At 49.0% G+C, this 23,262-nt stretch overlaps 2 protein-coding genes across 2 annotated transcripts in view; one reads left to right on the forward strand and one right to left on the reverse strand.

Annotated features, from left to right (window-relative positions):
* CHST8 (carbohydrate sulfotransferase 8) overlaps positions 1-23,262 on the reverse strand; it is a 475,169-nt gene that overhangs the window by 370,546 nt on the left and 81,361 nt on the right. The gene's annotated exons all lie outside the window — the stretch shown is intronic.
* LOC134968792 (proline-rich protein HaeIII subfamily 1-like) lies at positions 17,578-18,330 on the forward strand. Its single transcript, XM_063944276.1, has one exon. The coding sequence runs from the start codon at positions 17,578-17,580 to the stop codon at positions 18,328-18,330; it is 753 nt and encodes a 250-aa protein (XP_063800346.1).

A 23,262-nucleotide genomic window follows, 5' to 3' on the forward strand; every position in this document is an offset into this window, starting at 1 on the left:
GGTACAAAGGGAGGCTGGATGTGCAGAACTCCCTTCAAAAAGGTCTGAACCTCAGGGAGGGCAGCCAATTGTTTCTGGAAGAAAATGGATAGGGCTGAAATCTGGACCTTCACAGATCCCAACCTCAGGCCCATATCCACTCCTGCCTGCAGGAAGAGGAGAAACGGTCCAAGTTGAAACTCAACCGTAGGAAACCTCTTGGACTCACACCAAGACACATATTTTTTCCAAATACGATGGTAATGTTTAGACGTTGCTCCTTTCCTAGCCTGTATCAGGGTAGGAATAACTTTGTTCGGAATGCCCTTCCGAGCTAGTATCAGGTGTTCAACCTCCATGCCGTCAAACGTAGCCGAGGTAAGTCCTGATAGGCGAACGGCCCCTGCTGCAGCAGGTCCTCTCGAAGAGGAAGGGGCCTCGGCTCTTCTTGTAGTAGATCCAGAAGGTCCGCGTACCAAACCCTTCTCGGCCAGTCTGGAGCAATGAGGATCGCTTGAACCCTTGTTCTCCTTATGAACTTTAGGATTCTTGGGATGAGTGGGAGTGGTGGAAACACGTACACCAACTGGACACCCACAGAGACACCAGGGCGTCCACTGCCTGTGGGTCCCTTGACTTGGAACAATAACGCCTAAGCTTCTTGTTTAGACGAGAGGCCATCATGTCTATTTGGGGTAATCCCCAAAGGTCTGTTACGTCTTTGAACACTTCCGGATGGAGACCCCACTCCCCCGGATGGAGATCGTGTCTGCTGAGGAAGTCTGCTTCCCAGCTGACTACTCCCGGAATGAAGATTGCTGACAACGCCAACGCGTGTTTTCCTGCCCAAAGGAGGATTCTTGTTACATCCGCCATGGCACTCTTCGTTCCGCCCTGTCGGTTTATGTAAGCCACTGTTGTTACGTTGTGCGACTGCATTTGAATGGCCCAATTTCTTAGAAGATGGGCCGTCTGAAGAAAACCATTGTATACGGCTCTTAGTTCCAGAATGTTGATCGGAAGGACGACTTCCAGAATTGACCACCTACCGTGGAAGGTCTCCCCTTGAGTGACTGCGCCCCAGCCTCGGAGGCTTGCATTCGTGGTTAGAAGGATCCAGTCCTGAATTCCGAACCTGCGGCCCTCCAGAAGGTGAGGTAGTTGGAGCCACCAGAGGAGTGAAATCCTGGCCTTTGGTGACAGACGAATTCTCAGGTGCATGTGCAGATGAGATCCTGACCACTTGTCCAGGAGATCCAGTTGAAAGGACCGAGCATGAAACCTTCCGTAGAAGGCGAATGCATTGATGAACTCACACCCAGCCTGGCTACAGGACATCCCGGACGATTGTCTGTATCACCAATGCTTTTTCCAGTGGAAGAAATACCCTCTGTACTTCCGTGTTGAGGATCATCCCCAGAAAGGACAACCTCCTGGTTGGTTCCAAGTGTGATTTTGGAAGGTTCAGAATCCAACCGTGGACACTGAGAAGATCGGTCGTGAGAGCAAAGGACCGCAATAGTTTCTCCCTGGATGATGCCTTTATCAGCAGATCGTCCAGATATGGAATGATGTCCCCCCCCCCTGTCTGCGAAGGAGAACCATCATCTCTGCCATCACCTTGGTGAATACCCTCGGTTCCGTTGAGAGGCCGAATGGCAGGCCTGGAACTGGAAATGACAGTCCAACAAGGCAAAGCGAAGATATACCTGATGCGGCAGCCAGATCGGAATGTGGAGGTACGCATCCTTGATATCCAGGGATACAGTACCAGGAATTTCCCCTCTTCCAGACTTACATCACCGCTCTTAGAGACTCCATTTGAACTTGAACTCCTTCAGAAAGAGGTTTAGTGACTTTAGGTTCAGAATGGGCCTGACCGAACCATCCGGTTTCGGTACCACGAAAAGGTTTGAATAGTACCCTTGTTGTGCATATGAGGTGGTACGGGCACAATGACTTGTGACTCCACCAACTTCTGGACGGCGGCTTGTAGGACCGTCCAGTCTGCCAGCAGAGCTGGTAAACCTGATTTGAAAAATCGGTGAGGGGGGAGATTTTGAAACTCCAGCCTGTACCCCTGGGACACAATATCTTGCACCCAGGGATCCAGGCCGGACGACACCCAGACGTGACTGAACTGCCTGAGTCTCGCTCCCACCGGCCCCACCTCCGGGACCAGCAGTCCGCCATTATGCGGAGGACTTTGGTGTACCTGAAATAGGTTTCTGATCCTGGGAACCTGCCGTAGCGGGTCTCTTGGACTTGGGCCTACCTCCCCAAAAGAAGGTGTTGGACGGCTTTGCCTTTCTGGGCTTCGTAGTCCGAAAGGGCTGTGATGTAGGTGAAGAAAACGGTTTCTTCGGAGCAGGAGCAGCTGAGGGAAGAAAGGGAGACTTACCCGCTGTAGCCGTGGAAATCCACGCATCTAGCGCTCCCCCAAATAGAGCCTGACCTGAATACGGTAGGGACTCCACACTTTTTTCTAGATTCTGTGTTGGCAGACCATTGACGTAGCCACAGTCCTCGCCACGCTGATACCGACATGGAAGAAATTCCTGCAGCCATGGAACCCAGATCTTTCATGGATTCCATCAGAAATCCCGCTGAATCCTGAATGTTGCGCAAAAATATGCATCCTTATCCATAGTATCCAAATCTTCAAGTAAGGTGCCAGACCACTGTACTATAGCTTTGGCAATCCAAGCACTGGCAATAGTGGGTCGTAGTATAGCCCCAGAAGCCGTGTACATGGATCTGAGCGTATTATCAATCTTACGATCAGCCGGCTCTTTCAAGGCGGTAGATCCTGGAACAGGCATCACCACCTTTTTTGAAAGTCTGGATACAGATGCGTCAACAATAGGCGGGTTTTCCCATTTTTTCCTATCCTCAACAGGGAAAGGAAATGCCACCTGAACCCTCTTAGGGATCTGGAATTTTTTTCTCAGGGTTTTCCCAAGCCTTTTGAAAAATAGCATTTAATTATTTTGACGCAGGGAAGGTTAGCGAGGCTTTCTCAGTGAAGTAAGCCTCCTCAACCTGCTCAGGTGTTGTATCAGCAATATTCAACACATCTCCAATAGCCTCTATCATCAACTGAACCCCTTTAGCAAGAGATGCGGCCCCCCGTACCCCATCATCACCGTCAGAATCTGTATCGGTGTCATCCTGCATAATTTGTGCTAAAGGACACTTATGGGAGTACACAGCAGAGGGACCTGAGGTACCAGAACTGGGCCAGATTGTCATATTCTGCAGCACCTGGGTAGCAGATTCATTTTGTGCAACCCTCTGTGTAATCTGGGAAATCATATTTTTGATAGAGGATAACCATTTAGGCTCTGTGCTTCAGAATCTGTGCTAAATCAGTGCAATCCTGATTACATGGAATGGGATCATCTTGAGAGGACATATCTTCTGCAGCATATGACACAGAGTCCCTGGACATTGCTATTGGTGACCACAGACACTCAACACACACACAGGCGCAGGCTCAGGGCGCCCCTCACAGCGCCGCACAATGTACCGCTGAGCCTCCCGGAGCGCAGTTAATACTGCGCTCCTACCCTGATGCCGCCATCTTCACACCGGTCCCTCGCTTGCTAGGGGGGTCGGTGTCTCACTCGCCACAATCTTCAGCTCTGTAAGGGGGTGGCGGCATGCTGCTGGGGTGAGCGTTCCCCTGGGCGGGGAACAATCTATCCACTCTGGAGCTCAGTGTCCAGTCAGCGGATACAGTGGCTCAGACCCCGCAGGGCGGACACTACTCCCCCCCTCAGTCCCTCAATGCAGGGAGGCTGTTGCCAGCAGTCTTCCTGTAAAATAATAAACTCTAAAAAATAACTTTTACTAAGGAAACTCAGGAGAGCTCCCCTAGCTGTGACCCCCTCCTCCGGGCACATTTTCTAAACTGAGTCTGGTAGGCGGGGCATAGAGGGGAGCCAGCCCACACTCTCAAACTCTTAAAGTGCCAGTGGCTCCTGGTGGACCCATCTATACCCCATGGTACTAATGTCGACCCCAGCATCCTCTAGGACGTAAGACAAAATATTGCACAAGGCATTCAACGGTAACCCACTAATAATGAACATCTCGGTTCATCTAATAATCAGATTGAAACCAGCATTCGTCACAAAATGACCATAGAATAGAATAAAAGTGTTACTGAAGACATTTGGGTGTCATACAGGTGAATCGTTGACAAATATAATAGAATAATTAGTAAAACAAAAATAACAAATAAGAGACTGAACATGGGCCCTCATTCTGAGTTGTTCGCTCGCTAGCTGCTTTTAGCAGCATTGCACACGCTAAGCCGCCGCCCTCTGGGAGTGTATCTACGCTTAGCAGAATTGCTAACGAAAGGTTAGCAGAATTGCGAATAGAAAATTCTTAGCAGTTTCTGAGTAGCTCGAGACTTACTCCTACACTGCGATCAGCTCAGCCCGTTTCGTTCCTGGTTTGACGTCACAAACACGCCCAGCGTTCAGCCAGCCACTCCCCCGTTTCTCCAGCCACTCCCGCGTTTTATCCTGGCACGCCTGCGTTTTTCCGCACACTCCCAGAAAACGGTCAGTTTCCGCCTAGAAACACCCACTTCCTGTCAATCACACTACGATCACTTCAACGATGAAAATTCTTCGTTCGGACGTGAGTAAATCTACTAAGTTTTGTGCAAAATTACTTAGCGCATGCGCACTGCGTACCATGCGCATTTTCGCCTTAATCGCTCCGTTGCGAAAATCGGCAACGAGCAAACAACTCGGAATGACTCCCATAGAGAGGAGGATTAGAGAGGATGGGAGACAAGTGGGAAACACACAGGGAAATATAGAAGTCAGGCAGAGTATATGGATGAAGAATTATCAACTCCGTAAGGGCTCAGGTACAGTGTGCTAATATAAATGGTCTCACCATGGTAATACTTTATATTTAAAGAACCAGGAATGTTGGGGGAGAGATACACAATTATTCCTATCCATAGGGTAAACCAATTGGAGACGTTTGACTTTAACTTCGGCTAAAAGGGGGTAGATACGTTCGTCCAATGGCATAGAATACTTTTTTTGCGACGGTAACTATTGCTGTGAGGCGTGGTATTAAACTACAGTAGCTCGCTGGGGAGACGCGTTTCTTTTCCACTATGCAAATGGTTACAAAACTGTATTATTCTAGTCCGTTGATTTGCCTTCATTTGTTTCAGCGTTTTGACTCCACCTCACGTATTGTACAATCATCATATCTACAAGAGGTCCATATTAGAAGTATTTAGGGTCTAGATCACCCCAGCACAGTGAAAACGTATGATAGGAATATTCTGGGAATGTTGTATTTCCTTGGCCGGGATTTTGCACTGCCTCTGGGCCTGCAGGAAAAATTAAAAGATTCTGGAACAAAGTATTATTTTTTATAAATGACATCTGTAAATTACGTTTATCCCCCGATCCCTTTGCATGCCTTTGCGCTAATATAAAAAATTGGGACATTGGACCCCAGCGAGCTACTGTAGTTTAATACCACTCCTCACAGCAGGGGTAATTCAGACCTGATCGCTCGCTAGCAGTTTTTTGCAGTCCTGCGTTCGCATAGTCGCCGCCCACCGGGGAGTGTATTTTAGCTGTGCAAGTGTGCGATCGCACGTGCAGCCGAGCGGTACAAAAATAGTTTGTGCAGTTTCTGAGTAGCCCAGGACTTACTCAGCCGCTGCGATCACTTCAGCCTGTCCGGGCCCGAAATTGACGTCAGACACCCGCCCAGCAAACGCCTGGACGCGCCTGCGTTTCTCCAAACACTCCCTGAAAACGGTCAGTTGCCACCCACAAACGCCCTCTTCCTGTCATTCTCCTTGCGATCAGCTGTGCGAATGGATTCTTCGTAAAAACCCATCGCCCAGCAACGATCCGCTTTGTACTCGTACGACGTGCCTGCGCATTGCGGTGCATATGCACTCCCAGTTCTGACCTGATCTCAGCGCTGCAAAAAACGCTAGCGAGTGATCAGGTCTGAATTACCCCCAGCAATAGTTACCGTAGCAATAAAAAGTATTCTATGCTATTGGACGAAAGTGTCTACCCCCTTTTTAGCCGAAGTTAAAGTCAAACTTCTCCAATTGGTTTACTTTGAGAGAAGGGCGACTTTACCTGTTGTCTGCCCTATGGATAGGAATAATTGTGTATCCCCTCCCCCAACATTCCTGGTTCTTTAAATATGAAGTATTACCATGGTGAGACCATTTATATTAGAACACTGACATTGGGCTGCTCTCTTGGAATGCCCAGGACACCACCAAATGATAGAAAGGTCACCCACTTGTGTCCCACTTCTCTTTCTTGTGAATGGGGGAGACTTTGATGATACGATTTGTATGTCACCGTGCAATGGTGGATGGACTAGGTCCAAAACAGTAGTCAATTAGCTTATGGGCATATCATTTAATGACTGATTGCAGCCAAATAATACCCCTTTTACACTCGCAAAAAAATCCCGGGATATTGCACATGAACGCACAACATCCCGGGATTTTTCTCAGTGTGAATGGGTACAGGGACAATTTCCCTGGACGAGTATCCCGGGATTTCAACCCAGGTCTCGACCTGGGTTGAATCCGGGACCGTCCCAGGAAGCTGGCAGTGTAAACGGGTATACCGGGTCAAGGCGACCCGGCACCCGTTCTCTGCATAGGGGGAGGCAATGCTCGGAGAAGATTATCTCCAAGCACCGCCTCCGGGAGACTCAGCGGTGGCGTCACCGACCCGAAAATATGCCGGGTCGGCCCGCTAATGTGAAAGGGTCATTCCCGGGAATGTGTCCCGGCAAATATACCGGGACACATTCCCGGGAATGACCTTTCCTGCGAGTGTAAAAGGGGTATAAAGCTTTTTTGTTTTTATAAATAGGGCATATACTATAATCTGATATAAATATCTAATTTTAATAAATGTAACAGAAAACTTCTGTCAGTGAATAAAGGGTTGGTGGGGAAGAGAAGGGAAACAATGGCCTGCTCTACAAGCTGACTAATTAGAACACCTGTAAAAACTAGGTAACGTTCTACAGCAAGAATGTTTTATACATATATCCCTTACTGTTGCAATAAAGGATATATATTTTTAAAAAAGAAAAACTGTGGTTAAAACTGTAAAACCGTAATAAATGAAGGGCCTAGATCAACATTGCTGATCAAAGCACTTCTAATACCTAGCAATGGCATCTTCTTAATAAATAGTGTCTAAATAAAGATACTGTATGTGAGGCACCTCCACCTCTTGTTCCATGCACCTGCTCCAGACACAAGTATCCTTACTGTGAGCACAATTCATTCTGAAGTGCCAAAAATGTGCATTACAAAGCAAAACGTCAGATAAAAAAACAACATAAAATCGACATAAACAAATCAGTTCATAACGCACGTGCGGATTTACAGCACAGTGACGCGCCTTGTATTGCTCACAGATCTACCCCTAATGACTGGCAACTCTGCTATGGTGGGTAAAGGACTTCACAGGCTTTAGAAACACGATGGGGGGGCATCACCATTGCCTTAAATGACTTTGGGATGAATGCCTAAAAGAATGGCACAACTATCATGAAACGTTCCAAACAATGACAAGTTAACATTGCATACTCACTATAATACATCTAAGGCCAGGTACACACTAGCGCAGTGATTTTCAACCTTTTTTTACTCGCGGCACACCGAACAATATTGTAAAATTGCCAAGGCACACCATCAGTTCCCCACAGGAAAAAAAACAAAAACCACACATTGGCCCTCACAGTAAAATAAATTCCACACATACAGTGGCCTACACAGAAAAAAACAATCACATTGCTCCCCACATAAATCATGTTGCTCCCAACATAAATCCTATTGCTCCCCACAAAAATCAATCACATTTCTCCCTACATAAATCCTATAGCTCCCCACACGAATTATTCACATTGTTGCCCCCATAAATCCTTATTCTCCCCACATAAATCCTATTGTTCCCCACAGGAGAAATAACATAACAAGTATTAGCCCCTACCGGTCAGCTGTCCTCCACCCTGTTCCTCAGTGGCGGGGGTTGTTCATAGTGGAGTGCTACGAATACTGAGCAGCGGGCGGTCGGGCAGGTGTGGATGTGGGTGGGCAAGGAAAGCTGTGTATGCAGGCGGGAACTGGAAGATGTATATGCAGGCGAGTGGGCTGGCTGGGTGGTGAGACGCAGCAGCCGTGACCTATGATATCACACCGCCGTGTCTTCAAGGCATAGGTCCCGGCCGGAGCACGACTGATCCTCTAAGAAGAGCCCGGGCCAACAGTTCACTCTGAAGGTGCAGAAGGCTGCTCTGGCTCCGCGGCACACCTTGCAACTGGTCGCGGCACACTGGTTGAAAAAGCCTGCTTTAGAGCGATGTATGCCCAGGTGACATATCGTAACCGCGGTCCACACCAGAACGGAGACTCCATGTAAAAGGAGGTTTCCAAAGATGACTTTTCCAACAACTGGAAGCTGCACGTCATTTGCATCTGCTGTATTAATATCTGTCATATACAGTTTATCCCCGATTGATAAAATAAGAGGGTTCCCTATGAATTGCAGCACAAGCGCCCATCTCTGGCGTTAGTCGCCCGCGTATGCATGGATGGTGTTTGCATGGAAGCTTGTAGTAGTGGACTGACGGGATTGGGCGGATCCGGACCACGCGCACAGAGGTGCCTATTGCTGCACAACAAGGAAGAATAGGGAACATTTCTAGAGAACATTTCCAGACTGTCACCCTACAATATGGAAAGCTCATTCAGAGCCGTCTGCTGCTCTTACAGGCATAATGCATCCATATCTAGGGTCTGATTATGAGTCGGATGCAATGCCACCATTCACACAAATTGTCAATGTTTTTCGGCTGCACACAGCGAGTAGGCACAGAGGCGCACGGTCTCAGAAATGTAGAGGGAACTCTTTGGCATGACTAGGAGGAAGACTGTTCAGACACAAGGAGATCCACTGTCTTTTAAGCGGTGATATGGGCGTGTCACAGCAGGCATGTCTGATAGCCAGATGCTTAATCGCCCACAATGCAGGCCATACCCCGACAGAGAATGTGCGCCTGGGTGTCTCAGTCACTACAGTCAGACGCACACTTGTACACCAAGGATTTTACTACAATTGCAGACACGACTAAGGCGAGTCTAGTGAGTATACTATTCAAGGCATGGGGGAGAAAAAACAAATGTAGTTCCAAAATCTGCCAATAGGGGAAAATATGGCACTGTACAGGGTAAGAAGCATGAAATACAAAAACATTTAAATGAATGAGTGGTTGGTATTTAGGAGTAGGTCGGACTTTTTGCGGTACACTCTGTATTACGCAGGGTAAAACGGCTTGTAGCCTGGGCGCTATCACCCTCTCCCCTACTCGCTACAGAAGTGTCTGACTTGTGAACATGTCTTTCATTGTGGTACATGCCCAATATTCATGTTTAGGGATCAATGTTGAGCTCTATCACTGGGCAGTTTCCATAGCAACCACAGTCAAGTGATATTAAAAAAAAATTGTATAAATAAGCTCAAATCATCACTGCAACAGGATATTATTTCAACAACAGGATATTATCAACATGAGTCAATGAATAGACAGCGTCGTGATTTGCGTTACAAATAAGGTCACTTGTACGTTGTCACCCTAAAGTCAGACGGCCACAATGGAAAAATCAGGCAGGACTCCTAAGCCCGGACTCAGCGCTCGTCATCCCACGCCATCAGTACTTTATCTGCAAACAGAGACAGCAGCCAAGGTCAAGTTATTCATCCATATACAACGCAGGAGCCGTTTCAGACTATGATCCAGCCGTGATTAAGATGTATGTCCAAGGTTGTGCAGTGGCCTTCAACGTCTGCAATTATCAGTACATAGGACCTGCACAATCACCTAGTGCTCTACTGAAAAACCTGGACAGCCGCGCAACCAAACAAAACCTTACCGCCGAATAGAGGCCAACGTCATCCTCCAGCTATGTATAGCCTACAGTATGTCAATAAGCGAATATGTTTCCATTAGAGAATATATAAAGTCTTAAAAGTATGATCCTATCCAGCAATCGCCACGATCTGCACCCTAAAATGTAAAACCAAGAAATGGGCGAGGCTTTCTCAAAGGTGAGCTTGATTGGTGGCAGATGGCGCCTTTGGATGGATAGCGGGGAATGGGAGGATAAAGAATTGAGGGTTTTTAAAGACCCATTTTTGCATCTATGAATGTTGAGAGGTCTGGAATAATAATCGATATGTAATGTAATCACTTTGGTGTATGTTAGGAAATCTTGTCTAAATCGGCAGATTTGGAGAAATGCACGTGAGAAAGAGGCATGGTCACATGTCCCAGGGGCACGGTCACATGTCCCAGGGGCACGTCCAGCGCTTCCAACTCCCAAGACCACGCCCATCTGATTGCCCGACCCTAAAAGTACCCTTTGAAAGCTGGCACATCATGGCAAGTGCACGTGGCACCGCCGCTGTAACATACAAAGCCACAGTGAACGGCACACGCACTCCGGCCTCCTGGCCAAATTGTGACTGCCCTGTCCACAAACGCCGTATGTATTTCATGGCATTTTTCAGTCATATTGGGGTGGGGTAACTTGTGCTCCCCAAATCATTTAATAAGTTTGGCTCTTATGATCCCACCTAAACGTATACAGCTGGGAGATGGGAATAAGTTCAGATGTTTAGAGGTAACCCTTCCGACTGGTCCTGTTACTTTGAGCTTCATCAGGAGTTTGAAGGATGGGGAGATATGTACTATGAGTTCAATATTTCGGTCAAAAATAAAACGAGGACTATCTTGGAAAACCAGAACACAAGTACAACATAAGCGCTCTAGGTTTAATGATCTTGCAGGGGAACCTCACACTTATTCTTACCAAGTGCAGTACTGTACGTGGTGCACTAGGAACAACGGCCCAAATGTATGAAGCCTTCACAAGAGATAAAGGGGGTCATTCTGACCCGTTCGTACGCAACGGTTCTTCGCTGCGGTGTGAACGGGTCGGAACAGCGCATGCAACGACCAGAAGAAAAAAGAAAGTGATCGCTAGCGCGATCGCAAGAAGATTGACAGAGGAGATGCGTTCCAGGGCGTCTACTCACCGTTTTCCGGGCGTGGAGATCTGAACGCAGGTGTGCCCAGACGTTTGGAGGGCAGATGTCGGACGTCAATCCCGGGACCTTCATCGCTGGATCCGTCGCACAGGGTAAGTAGGTCTGACCCTGGTCTTGTTTTGCAGGAAACTTTTTTAGCATAGCAGGGCTGCACAAGCAATCGCAGCCCTGCTATGCAGAAATACACTCCGCCATAGGCCGCGTCTAGTTGATCGCACGAGCAGCAAAAAGTTGCTACGTGCGATCAACTCGGAATGACCCCCAAAGTGTAGACGGATAAAGATTGATAAAGTACCAGCCAATCAGCTCCTAACTGTCACTTTATAAACACAACCTGCAACATGACAGTTATGAGCTGATTGGCTGGCACTTTATCAATCTTTATCCGTCTCCACTTTATCTCTTGTTAGGGCTTAATACATTTGGGCCTATGTAGCAAAACCATAAGACATCATGGGAGAGATGTATGAAAAACGTCCTAACGGAAGTTATGTGCCTGGGGGCGTATCACCACATTATCACCACATTATCGTGGTGATACGGCCGGACCCTCCGCCACAATGTATTATATGTGTGCCTGCCGAAGTGGGAGGGCGTTAACTCACCTGTCCCGCGATAGCGTTTCTTCCACATTGACTAGGCTGGTATTGCTGCCGCTGGCTTTCTGCGCATGCGCCCTTTTGCCCTTCGCCCTGCTTGCGCAGCTGGCGGCCGGAGGCGCATGCGGGATTAGGCTGGGCGCTCGCCGTCGCCGGATGTGTCAGGAAGCTCAGAGAGGAGGAGGCGCGGCCGGGACTTTTGTCCACGAACAATAAAGTTGTTTTTTTGGAAATTACAATAACAAAAAAAAAAAAACACTATGAAGTACCTGCAGTGCTGTAGCGCCGGCCCTGACCTGGTGAAGTAGCGGAGGGGACTTAACGAGCGGTGATAGTCCCGCCGTTAATACATTAGGAGGGCAGCAAATAGGTATAGGCACAGCGCTCAGGACGAAGCGGGACAATGCGCTGTGTAAATTCGTTAAAGTGCCGCATTATACATCGTGATGATGCGGTACCAGCTGAATGCTCATAGCGCACCATCGTACATCTGCCCCCATAAGAGGATTGGGTGACAGACAGGTTCCCAAATGCCACCACTTTTACAAAGGGGCTACAGTAAGACAAGCGCCCCCCTTACCCAGCATTCACTGTTGCGGAACATGTTCATTGGTGCTTCTGTAAATATTTCCTAACGTCACCTGAAGTGTAAGCGATGAGCCGGGAGACAATGATCCGGCTCCTGAGTGTATGCGTTTGACATGATACATCTGTATTTTCTCTCAGAAGCCACAGTGACAATATAATGTACGAGCACGTCAGCTCTCGGTGACTGCAGATATAATATCCGCCTGTGATTATACCACACGTCTGCACGCTCAGACTTATGCATGACAAAGGCGGTATTAAATAGGCTGCGGCACATATCAGGCACGCCGTTACGCTGCAGGTAAATGTCACGAGACGGTCATTTATCATTAGGATAGTTCCACTTATAAACAAGACACCCGAAGCCCCAGTGAGCTGTAAAACAATCCGCAGGTTAAACAGCGTCCGCTCTGCTCAAGCAATCGTTATAATTTATTTCCCTAACAGCATAAATACCAGGCTTGATTTAAATTGCAAATCACCTGATTATCACGTGCGAATATGATTTTTTTAATCATTACTAGCTGGTAAATTTATAGAGATGTAAATTTGAGACGTCTTAATGTAAGTAAATATTAATCCGTGGTTCTTGGCGTTACCCGAGGAGCACCCGTAGCAGATACGGTAAAAAGTGACAGGAGCATTTTTGTAGATTATTAAATTCTACACACTGAAGGTGCAATCCAAATTTTGATCTGATTGTCCATTTGGTCGTTATCGTTTACGCAACGCAAGCCACACATCGGTAAGGACGTCATTATGTCAACACCCTTTTCATCCCCTTAGGGGAGGTTTATTAAAATTCTGATTACGTAGTTTTCTAATTTCCCACCTAAAGAATACCTGTGTTACATTTCATCTTCCTAACATATCAGGAAGTAAGAGACTCAGTGATGAATCGGTGAGTGAGCGAGTGAGTCAGCGAGTGAGTGAGTGACTGAGTGAGGGATTTAGCATTTGTCAACCTTTTTCATGTCGACCTAGTACATGTCGACCTAGAGTCCCTGTCGAACTAGAGTCCATGTCAACCTACTTGCTGTTGACCAATAGTAGTTGACCTAGACACTATGGACCTAAGTCTAGTCTATCTAACATACCACACCCGCATGGCTATGTTCCACTGTGGGGTCAGGGTACTCAAACCCAGGGTCGTATTATACCATGGCAGGGCCCCTAGGCTTACTGGTCTTTCGGGGCCCCCACCGGTACTTCAGTCTTTTACCCACTACAGCTGACGTTTGGAAAGCAAAGCTTATGCCATCATTTACACTTTCAGGTTTTCACACGGATACCAATACCCAGTTAAGATGAAGTCGTGTCTCCCCCCCCCCCCCCCCCCCCACCACCACCCACACCTCCCCATTGTCTCAAAATAAACCTCATCTGGCTACGAGTGTGCTTTGCTACGGCGCAAAGTGCAAATCACTTTAATCATTGGAGCCCTAGGGTGCATGTAACAGCGCATCAGCAAAAAAGATTTGACGGGCCCCTAGTATCTGCGGGCCCCTATGCTTCAGCCTAGTCAGCCTTATGGATTACAAACAGGGTCTGTCCCACCTAAACCTGGATAGTTGCAGAAATATGGTGGTTCCCTCTTTACAAGTCTCTCTAAACCTCCTATGCCCCATAGTAGATATCATTTTAGGATATGTATTGTAATTATTGCTTTGTTCTGATCTGTATATTCTGCTGTCATTATTACCCAGTATCAGTACTCTTTTATTCCTGCTCGACGGACAGAGATATAAATTATAAAAAGGACACAAAAAACAGACACCTCTGATGAAATCGCAGACATATGTTTCCTTTGAAATCGATATCACGTTTGACGGTGCCGCCGCTAAAATAAGTAAGGATATATATTTTTTTTAAATGCTAATGAAGTTTTGGGCTTATAGCTTTATCTGGAAATCAGCTGATCCGGCTTTTATTTCCATTAGAATTCTGTCAGGAGTCGTATTGTTTCATTCGAGAGACGTACGAGTACAGCCGATCTTTGCTGACACCAAAGTGAACATTAAAAGTAGATGTTTTACATAAATAAATGCAACCGCAGGTTCTTCTGCATCGCTGGCCAGGCGGCGTTGTGCGTTTAATGAGCCCTGTAATCTGGGTGTCACTACAAGATAAATATTTACAAGTCACCGGGCGCAGGGATAAATGTCCTGTATTTGTCTTCCCCTTAATCAGAAGAAGAAGAAAAAAGCAGCAAAATGAGTCTTATAAATATTAGATAAGGCGCAGCTAAGTGTTTTCTATTAAAGCGTGATTATATCAGTGTTATTTATCTGGGAAGGAGGGATAAGGAATCACAGCCTTCAGGCTATAGATCAGAGGACAACCATAGGCTGGCCTGAGAAGCAACCATTGTTTCCACAATAGGGGGATTGGCTTTATACATGATTCGAAACCTAATCAATTAAAGCACACATGGCGTGAGTGCAATTTGTACTTGTCTAACGAGCAGACCGCCAAAAGTATCTTATTGGGAAATTTAGAAAGAAAAAAAAATTAAATTAAGTAAATTGTGTTTATAAATCACCCTTCAGGTTCAGCTATGAGGCGAGGGACAGGATACGCGTCTGTCATTCAGGCGGAGAAAATCGATCTCTACGGGAAAGGAGGCTACCGTTGACTGCAGAGACGCAGTCGGCAGGGAAACCCCCGGCAGAGATGCAGCTGACGAAGACGCAGCTGGAAGGGATGTATTGGGGATGCTTCATCAGATAGCTTAATTGCTGTTTCAGTTGCCGTTGCAAGACTGTAATGGTAGAAGAAGGAGCTGTCCAGTCTACAGACACGCCCCCCGGCAGTGATGCTAGAAGAGAGGCAGCTGACAGGGACCCCAACCGGCAGTGATGCTAGAAGAGAGGCAGCTGGCAGGGACCCCAACCGGCAGTGATGCTAGAAGAGACGCAGCAGGCAGGGACACCGCCGACAGTGATGCTAGAAGAGACGCAGCTGGCAGGGACGGCGCCAACAGTGATGCTAGAAGAAACGCAGCCGGCAGGGACGCCGCCGACAGTGATGCTAGAAGAGACGCGGCTGGCAGGGACGCCGCCAACAGTGATGCTAGAAGAGACGCAGCAGGCAGGGACACCGCCAACAGTGATGCTAGAAGAGACGTAGCTGGCAGGGACAATGCCGACAGTGATGCTAGAAGAGACGCAGCCAGCAGGGACACCGCCGGCAGTGATGCTAGAAGAGACGCAGCTGGCAGGGACACCGCCGACAGTGATGCTAGAAGAGACGCAGCTGGCAGGGACCCCAACCGGCAGTGATGCTAGAAGAGACACAGCTGGCAGGGACGCCGCCGACAGTGATGCTAGAAGAGAGGCAGCCGGCAGGGACGCCACCGACAGTGATGCTAGAAGAGACGCAGCCGGCAGGGACGCCACCGACAGTGATGCTGGAAGAGACGCAGCTGGCAGGGACACCGCCGACAGTGATGCTAGAAGATACATAGCTGGCAGGGACACCGCCGACAGTGATGCTAGAAGAGACGCAGCTGGCAGGGACGCCAACCGGCAGTGATGCTAGAAGAGACGCAGCTGGCAGGAACACCGCCGACAGTGATGCTAGAAGAGAAACAGCTGGCAGGGACACCGCCGACAGTGATGCTAGAAGAGACGCAGCCGGCAGGGACGCCGCCGACAGTGATGCTGGAAGAGACGCAGCTGGCAGGGACACCGCCGACAGTGATGCTAGAAGAGACGCAGCTGGCAGGGACGCCAACCGGCAGTGATGCTAGAAAGAGATGCAGCTAGCAGGGACACCGCCGACAGTGATGCTCGAAGAGACGCAGCCGGCAGGGACACCACCGACAGTGATGCTAGAAGAGACGCAGCCGGCAGGGACGCCGCCGACAGTGATGCTAGAAGAGACGCAGCCGGCAGGGACACCGCCGACAGTGATGCTAGAAGAGACGCAGCCGGCAGGGACACCGCCGACAGTGATGCTAGAAGAGACGCAGCTGGCAGGGACATCGCCGACAGTGATGCTAGTAGAGACGTAGCTGGCAGGGACACCGCCGAAAGTGATGCTAGAAGAGACGCAGCTGGCAGGGACACCGCCGACAGTGATGCTAGAAGAGACGCAGCTAGCAGGGAAACCAACCAACAGTGATGCTAGAAGAGACGCAGCCGGCAGGGACGCCGCCGACAGTGATGCTAGAAAAGGCGCAGCTGGCAGGGACACCGCTGACAGTGATGCTAGAAGAGACGCAGCTGGCAGGGACACCGCCGACAGTGATGCTAGAAGAGACGCAGCTGGCAGGGACACCGCCGACAGTGATGCTAGAAGATACGCAGCCGGCAGGGACACCGCCGGTAGTGATGCTAGAAGAGACGCAGCTGGCAGGGACACCACCGACAGTGATGCTAGAAGAGACGCAGCTGGCAGGGACCCCAACCGGCAGTGATGCTAGAAGAGACACAGCTGTCAGGGACGCCGCCGACAGTGATGCTAGAAGAGAGGCAGCCGTCAGGGACGCCACCGACAGTGATGCTAGAAGAGACGCAGCCGGCAGGGACGCCACCGACAGTGATGCTGGAAGAGACGCAGCTGGCAGGAACACCGCCGACAGTGATGCTAGAAGATACGTAGCTGGCAGGGACACCACTGACAGTGATGCTAGAAGAGACGCAGCTGGCAGGGATGCCAACCGGCAGTGATGCTAGAAGAGACGCAGCTGGCAGGGACACCGCCGACAGTGATGCTAGAAGAGACACAGCTGGCAGGGACACCAACCGGCAGTGATGCTAGAAGAGACGCAGCCGGCAGGGACGCCGCCGACAGTGATGCTGGAAGAGACGCAGCTGGCAGGGACGCCAACTGGCAGTGATGCTAGAAAGAGATGCAGCTAGCAGGGACACCGCCGACAGTGATGCTAGAAGAGACGCAGCCGGCAGGGACACCACCGACAGTGATGCTAGAAGAGACGCAGCCGGCAGGGACGCCGCCGACAGTGATGCTAGAAGAGACGCAGCCGGCAGGGACACCGCCGACAGTGATGCTAGAAGAGACGCAGCCAGCAGGGACACCGCCGACAGTGATGCTAGAAGAGACGCAGCTGGCAGGGACATCGCCGACAGTGATGCTAGAAGAGACGTAGCTGGCAGGGACACCGCCGACAGTGATGCTAAAAGAGACGCAGTTGGCAGGGACACTGCCGACAGTGATGCTAGAAGAGACGCGGCTGGCAGGGACACCGCTGACAGTGATGCTAGAAGAGACGCAGCTAGCAGGGAAACCAACCAACAGTGATGCTAGAAGAGACGCAGCCGGCAGGGACGCCGCCGACAGTGATGCTAGAAAAGGCGCAGCTGGCAGGGACACCGCCGACAGTGATGCTAGAAGAGACGCAGCTGGCAGGGACACCGCCGACAGTGATGCTAGAAGAGACGCAGCTAGCAGGGACACCGCCGACAGTGATGCTAGAAAGTACGCAGCCGGCAGGAACGCTGCCGAAAGTGATGCTAGCAGAGACGCAGCCGGCAGGGACCCTGCCGACAGTGATGCTAGAAGAGACGCAGCCGGCAGGGACGCCATCGACAGTGATGCTGGAAGAGACGCAGCTGTCAGGGACGCCGCCGGCAGAGATGCTGGAAAAGACGCAGCCGGCAGGGACGCCGCCGGCAGAGATGCTGGAAGAGACGCAGCCGGCAGGGATGCCGCATGCAGAGATGCTGGAGGAGATGCAGCCGGCAGGGACGCCGACAGTGATGCTAGAAGAGACGAAGCCGGCAGGGACACCGCCGACAGTGATGCTAGAAGCGACACAGCCGGCAGGGCCGCCGCCAACAGTGATGCTAGAAGAGACGCAACCGGCAGGGTCACTGCCGACAGTGATGCTAGAAGAGACACAGCCGGCAGGGACACCGCCGACAGTGTTGCTAGAAGAGACGCAGCTGGCAGGGACACCGCCAACAGTGTTGCTAGAAGAGACGCAGCTGGCAGGGCCGCCGCCGGCAGAGATGCTGGAAGAGACGCAGCCGGCAGGGACACCCCCAGCATAGATGCAGCCGGCATTGATGCCGCTGGAAGAGGAGACACTGTCTGCAATTACTATACCTGCAGAGATTATTCTGTTATTTAATTTAGATATATTTATTTTATTTTATTTTATATTGATATATAAATATTACTATTATAGTCAAAATAATATTAATTTTATACTTTCATTTGTATTATTTTTTTATATAGTATATTTTGACATGGTTGTTTATTTGAATTTTTTATATACTATATTTAAAAAAAATTATTATCATTTTTATACAGGTTGAGTATCCCATATCCAAATATTCCGAAATACGGAATATTCTGAAATACGGAATTTTTTTAGTGAGAGTGAAATAGTGAAATCTTTGTTTTCTGATGGCTCAATGTACACAAACTTTGTTTAATATACATAATTATTAAAACTATTGTATTAAATGACCTTCAGGCTGTGTGTATAAGGTGAATATGAAACATAAATAAATTGTGTGAATGTACACACACTGTTTAATGCACAAAGTTATGAAAAATATTGTCTAAAATGACCTTCAGGCTGTGTGTATAAGGTGTATATGTAACATAAATGCATTCTGTGCTTATATTTAGGTCCCATCACCATGATATCTCATTATGGTATGCAATTATTCCAAAATACGGAAAAATCCAATATCCAAAATACTTCTGGTCCCAAGCATTTTGGATAAGGGATACTCAACCTGTATTATATTTTTACATATTAAGAAAAACAAAAAGAGATAAGAACCTGTCTCCTTGATTTTGTGTGTGAATACATAGATGTACAGATGTATAGTAGTAAATAACCTAGGGGGTGATTACGTGTATTACGCAGGGGTAAGCAGTCACTATTCTTTTAAAAAAAAAAACTTTATTGTAAAGACACTGCATGACAGCAAAGAGATCAGCAAGTCACAATATGAAGGGGACAAAGGGGGTAATTCAGATCTGATCACAGCAGCAAATTTGTTAGCAACTGGGCAAAACCATGGGGGTAATTCCAAGTTGATCGCAGCAGGAATTCTGTTAGCAATTGGGCAAAACCATGTGCACTGAAGGGGAGGCAGATATAACATGTGCAGAGAGAGTTAGATTTGGGTGTGGTGTGTTCAATCTGCAATCTAATTTGCAGTGTAAAAATAAAGCAGCCAGTATTTACCCTGCACAGAAATAAAATAAACCACCCAAATCTAACTCTCTCTGCACATGTTACATCTGCCCCACCTGCAGTGCACATGGTTTTGCCCATCTGCTAACAAATTTGCTGCTAGGATCAACTCTGAATTAGGCCCAAAGAATCCCACCCCTATGCCTTAGCCTGTTTTTGGGCCTGTACAGAGACACCTGAAGTTCTGCAACCCAGGCCGGTGTACATAGGGGTCAGACAATGGCCCTCATTCCGAGTTGATCGGTCGCAAGGCGAATTTAGCAGAGTTACACACGCTAAGCCGCCGCCTACTGGGAGTGAATCTTAGCTTCTTAAATTTGCGACCGATGTATTCGCAATATTGCGATTACTAACTACTTAGCAGTTTCAGAGTAGCTCCAGACTTACTCTGCCTGTGCGATCATTTCAGTGCTTGTCGTTCCTGGTTGACGTCACAAACACACCCAGCGTTCGCCCAGGCACTCCCACCGTTTCCCCGGCCACTCCTGCGTTTTTTCCGGAAACGGTAGCGTTTTCAGCCACACGCCCCTGAAACGCCGTGTTTCCGCCCAGTAACACCCATTTCCTGTCAATCACATTACGATCGCCGGAGCGAAGAAAAAGCCGTGAGTAAAAATACTTTCTTCATAGTAAAGTTACTTGGCGCAGTCGCAGTGCGAACATTGCGCATGCGTACTAAGCGGATTTTCACTGCGATGCGATGAAAAATACCGAGCGAACAACTCGGAATGAGGGCCATTACCCTAAGTAAGATATAGAAACATAGAATGTGACGGCAGATAAGAACCACTTGGCCCATCTAGTCTGATATCATTGTGGTAATATGGCAGACATCATTACACAATTCAGAATGGCGTTATTTTCCTATATCTCACTGATAATCCCTAAGGTATCGGCCGGTTATATCATTCTCAGTGCCAGATGATAAACAAAGACAGGAACAGGCCAGGGGTGGGATGTACTAAAGAAGAAATGCAGTAAAAACCTATTTTCACGATTTTGCTGCATTTCCAAATGTACAAAATCCCAGACGCCGGTGTTCCAACGCGGAGAGTAACGCCAGCTTACCCTATAGAAGCCTATGGGTTTCTCCCAGCATGCCCAGCGGCTGCCGCGTCCAGTGACCGGCACACATCGCGAAGTACAGCTCCTATCGGAAGACCTGTCCTTCGCAATACTAATTGCATATGTTAGTACATAAGCGATTAGCATGGCTGCGATGTGCGGTGTGATGTACACCGCGAGCAGTAGCTGCTCTTGCCACGGGCAACCAGGCTTTTTGCCTGGGGCCCTGCTACCCCGAGGACGCCGCCACCGTGGCAAGAGCTGCTACTAATCCACCCTCCCTCCACACCTGCTCCCCGGCTGCGGGCACACGCAGCCGGCGTCGCTGCTGACTGACGCTAGAGGTCAAAATTGACCCCTAGTGTCTGTGCGGCACTGCTATGGGAGAGACGTCATGACATCTCTCCCATAGAGAGGAGCCGACAGCCGGAGACAGCAGCAGCAGCGGTCCGGAAGCAGGAGCAAGGCTGGTAAGTATTGGTTTTTGTTTGTTTGGGGGTTTTTTTAGGGTTTCAAAGCAGCGCTACTACAGGGGGCTCTACTACAGGGGGCACAGCTACTGGGGGCACTACTACAGGGTGCAAATCTACAGGGGGCACATACTGGGGGCACTACTACAGGGGGCACTGCTGCAGGGTGCAAATAAACTGGGGGCACAGCAACAGGGGGCACTGCTACAGGGGGCACTGCTACAAGGGGCACTACTAAAGGGAGCACTGCTACAGGGGGAACAGCTACTGGGGGGAAATTAACTGGGGGCACAGCTGCTGGGGGTACATCTACTGGGGGCACAGCTACTGGGGGCACTACTACAGGGTGCAAATCAACTGGGGGCACAGCTACTGGTGGCACAGCTACTGGGGGCACAACTACTAGGGGCAAATCTACAGGGGGCACATACTGGGGGCACTACTACAGGGGGCACTGCTGCAGGGTGCAAATAAACTGGGGGCACAGCAACAGGGGGCACTGCTACAGGGGGCACTGCTACAAGGGGCACTACTAAAGGGAGCACTGCTACAGGGGGAACAGCTACTGGGGGGAAATTAACTGGGGGCACAGCTGCTGGGGGTACATCTACTGGGGGCACATCTACTGGGGGCACAACTACTGGGGGCACAACTACTGGGGGGCACAAGTACAGGGGGATAACTGTGGGCATGCCCCTTCCCCATGAAGAAGCCACGCCCCTTCCTTATGAAGAAGCCACGCCCCTGTTTTGGTGCGCGCACCATCAGCATGCACCAACTGTCATGGGGAGGGGCCACTGGAAACTTTCGCCCTGGGCGCCACAAGGTCTAGAATCGGCCCTGACCGCAAGGTTAATACATCGCGCCCAGGACCCTTAGGAGTGGTGTACTGTATTAATTTAATGGGACTGCAATTAATAGACCCAGCTTCCCCGGTACCATGAGCTACTGGTTACTACCTGGCAGCTGTGCAGCAGAGAATCAGAGTAGAGCGTGGGTTACTCTCCTAGTGTACTGCAATGTGATTCCAGCCATAGCTGTATACAGCTGTATATGTGACCCTCCGTCTCTCTAGGTGGAACACTACTCCCCGGATACTGGGTATATATCAGTAACGGAGAGACCGGCAGTCGGGGGAATAGTGTGGGCTGCTCTCAGAAACAGAGCGAGCTGGGACAAATTGCAATCTGTAACTGGGATGCGCAGCGTGACAGGGGGTGTCAGGATTATATTGTTATAGCACAGCACTGATGGCGGATTTGGGGGACTTTTCATTAGTTTTTGTTCTCGAGCTTCCGTTGTTTTGTAGACGCATTACAGGTTATTAAACGGGGGGCTATGCCTGTCATTCCTCACCACCATGTCTATTAATGTCATTTGCCTCTGGTGCACAGTATACAGCAGGAGAGCGGATATCACCTACACTACGTGACAGGCAACTCTGAATATATAAGTATTTACAGACATTCTGTATCTCAAAGGAGTATGTGTGTATGTATATATATATATATATATACACACACACACAGATTTTTTTTAAAGGGGCATTCACTTATAAGGCATTGTTTTGCCTTGTAAATGTTTGGCCTTTAAAAAAAACATCTGAGATCGCCCAGCATACCGCGCATCCGGCGATCTCGGACTTCATTACATCCCGCCGCTAAGATTACATGACCGTGCACCTCAGGCCTGATCTACTTCCCACTGCCATTTGAATCTCATCACACAGCCACAGCTGTATCACTCCACCAGTGTAACCAGTGCCGGGTCTCACACAGACACAGGGCAGCAGCACATCACTGCCTCACTATCACTGATATGTCTGACAGAAACATTTCCCAAAATGCCACATTTACCACATAACTCACATGATATCCCATCAGCCCTCATCACACATGACTTGTACAGTGGTGGTCTATAACCTGAGCAGCCACACATCCGTGTCACCCAACATTACCTCCACATAGAACTATGGCCCTCATTCCGAGTTGTTCGCTCGCAAGCTGCTTTTAGCAGCATTGCACACGCTAAGCCGCCGCCTACTGGGAGTGAATCTTAGCATATCAAAATTGCGAACGAAAGATTCGCAATATTGCGAAAAGACTTCTCTGTGCAGTTTCTGAGTAGCTCGAGACTTACTCTGCCAGTGCGATCAGTTCAGTGCTTGTCGTTCCTGGTTTGACGTCACAAACACACCCAGCGTTCACCCAGACACTCCCCCGTTTCTCCAGCCA

Source organism: Pseudophryne corroboree, chromosome 11, assembly GCF_028390025.1.
Source record: "Pseudophryne corroboree isolate aPseCor3 chromosome 11, aPseCor3.hap2, whole genome shotgun sequence".
In the NCBI taxonomy this organism is placed as follows: Eukaryota; Metazoa; Chordata; class Amphibia; order Anura; family Myobatrachidae; genus Pseudophryne; species Pseudophryne corroboree.

Coding starts and splice junctions, on each gene's coding strand:
- LOC134968792 (XM_063944276.1), top strand. CDS start 17,578: ATGCTAGAAGAGACGCAGCCGGCAGGGACGCCGCCGACAGTGATGCTA.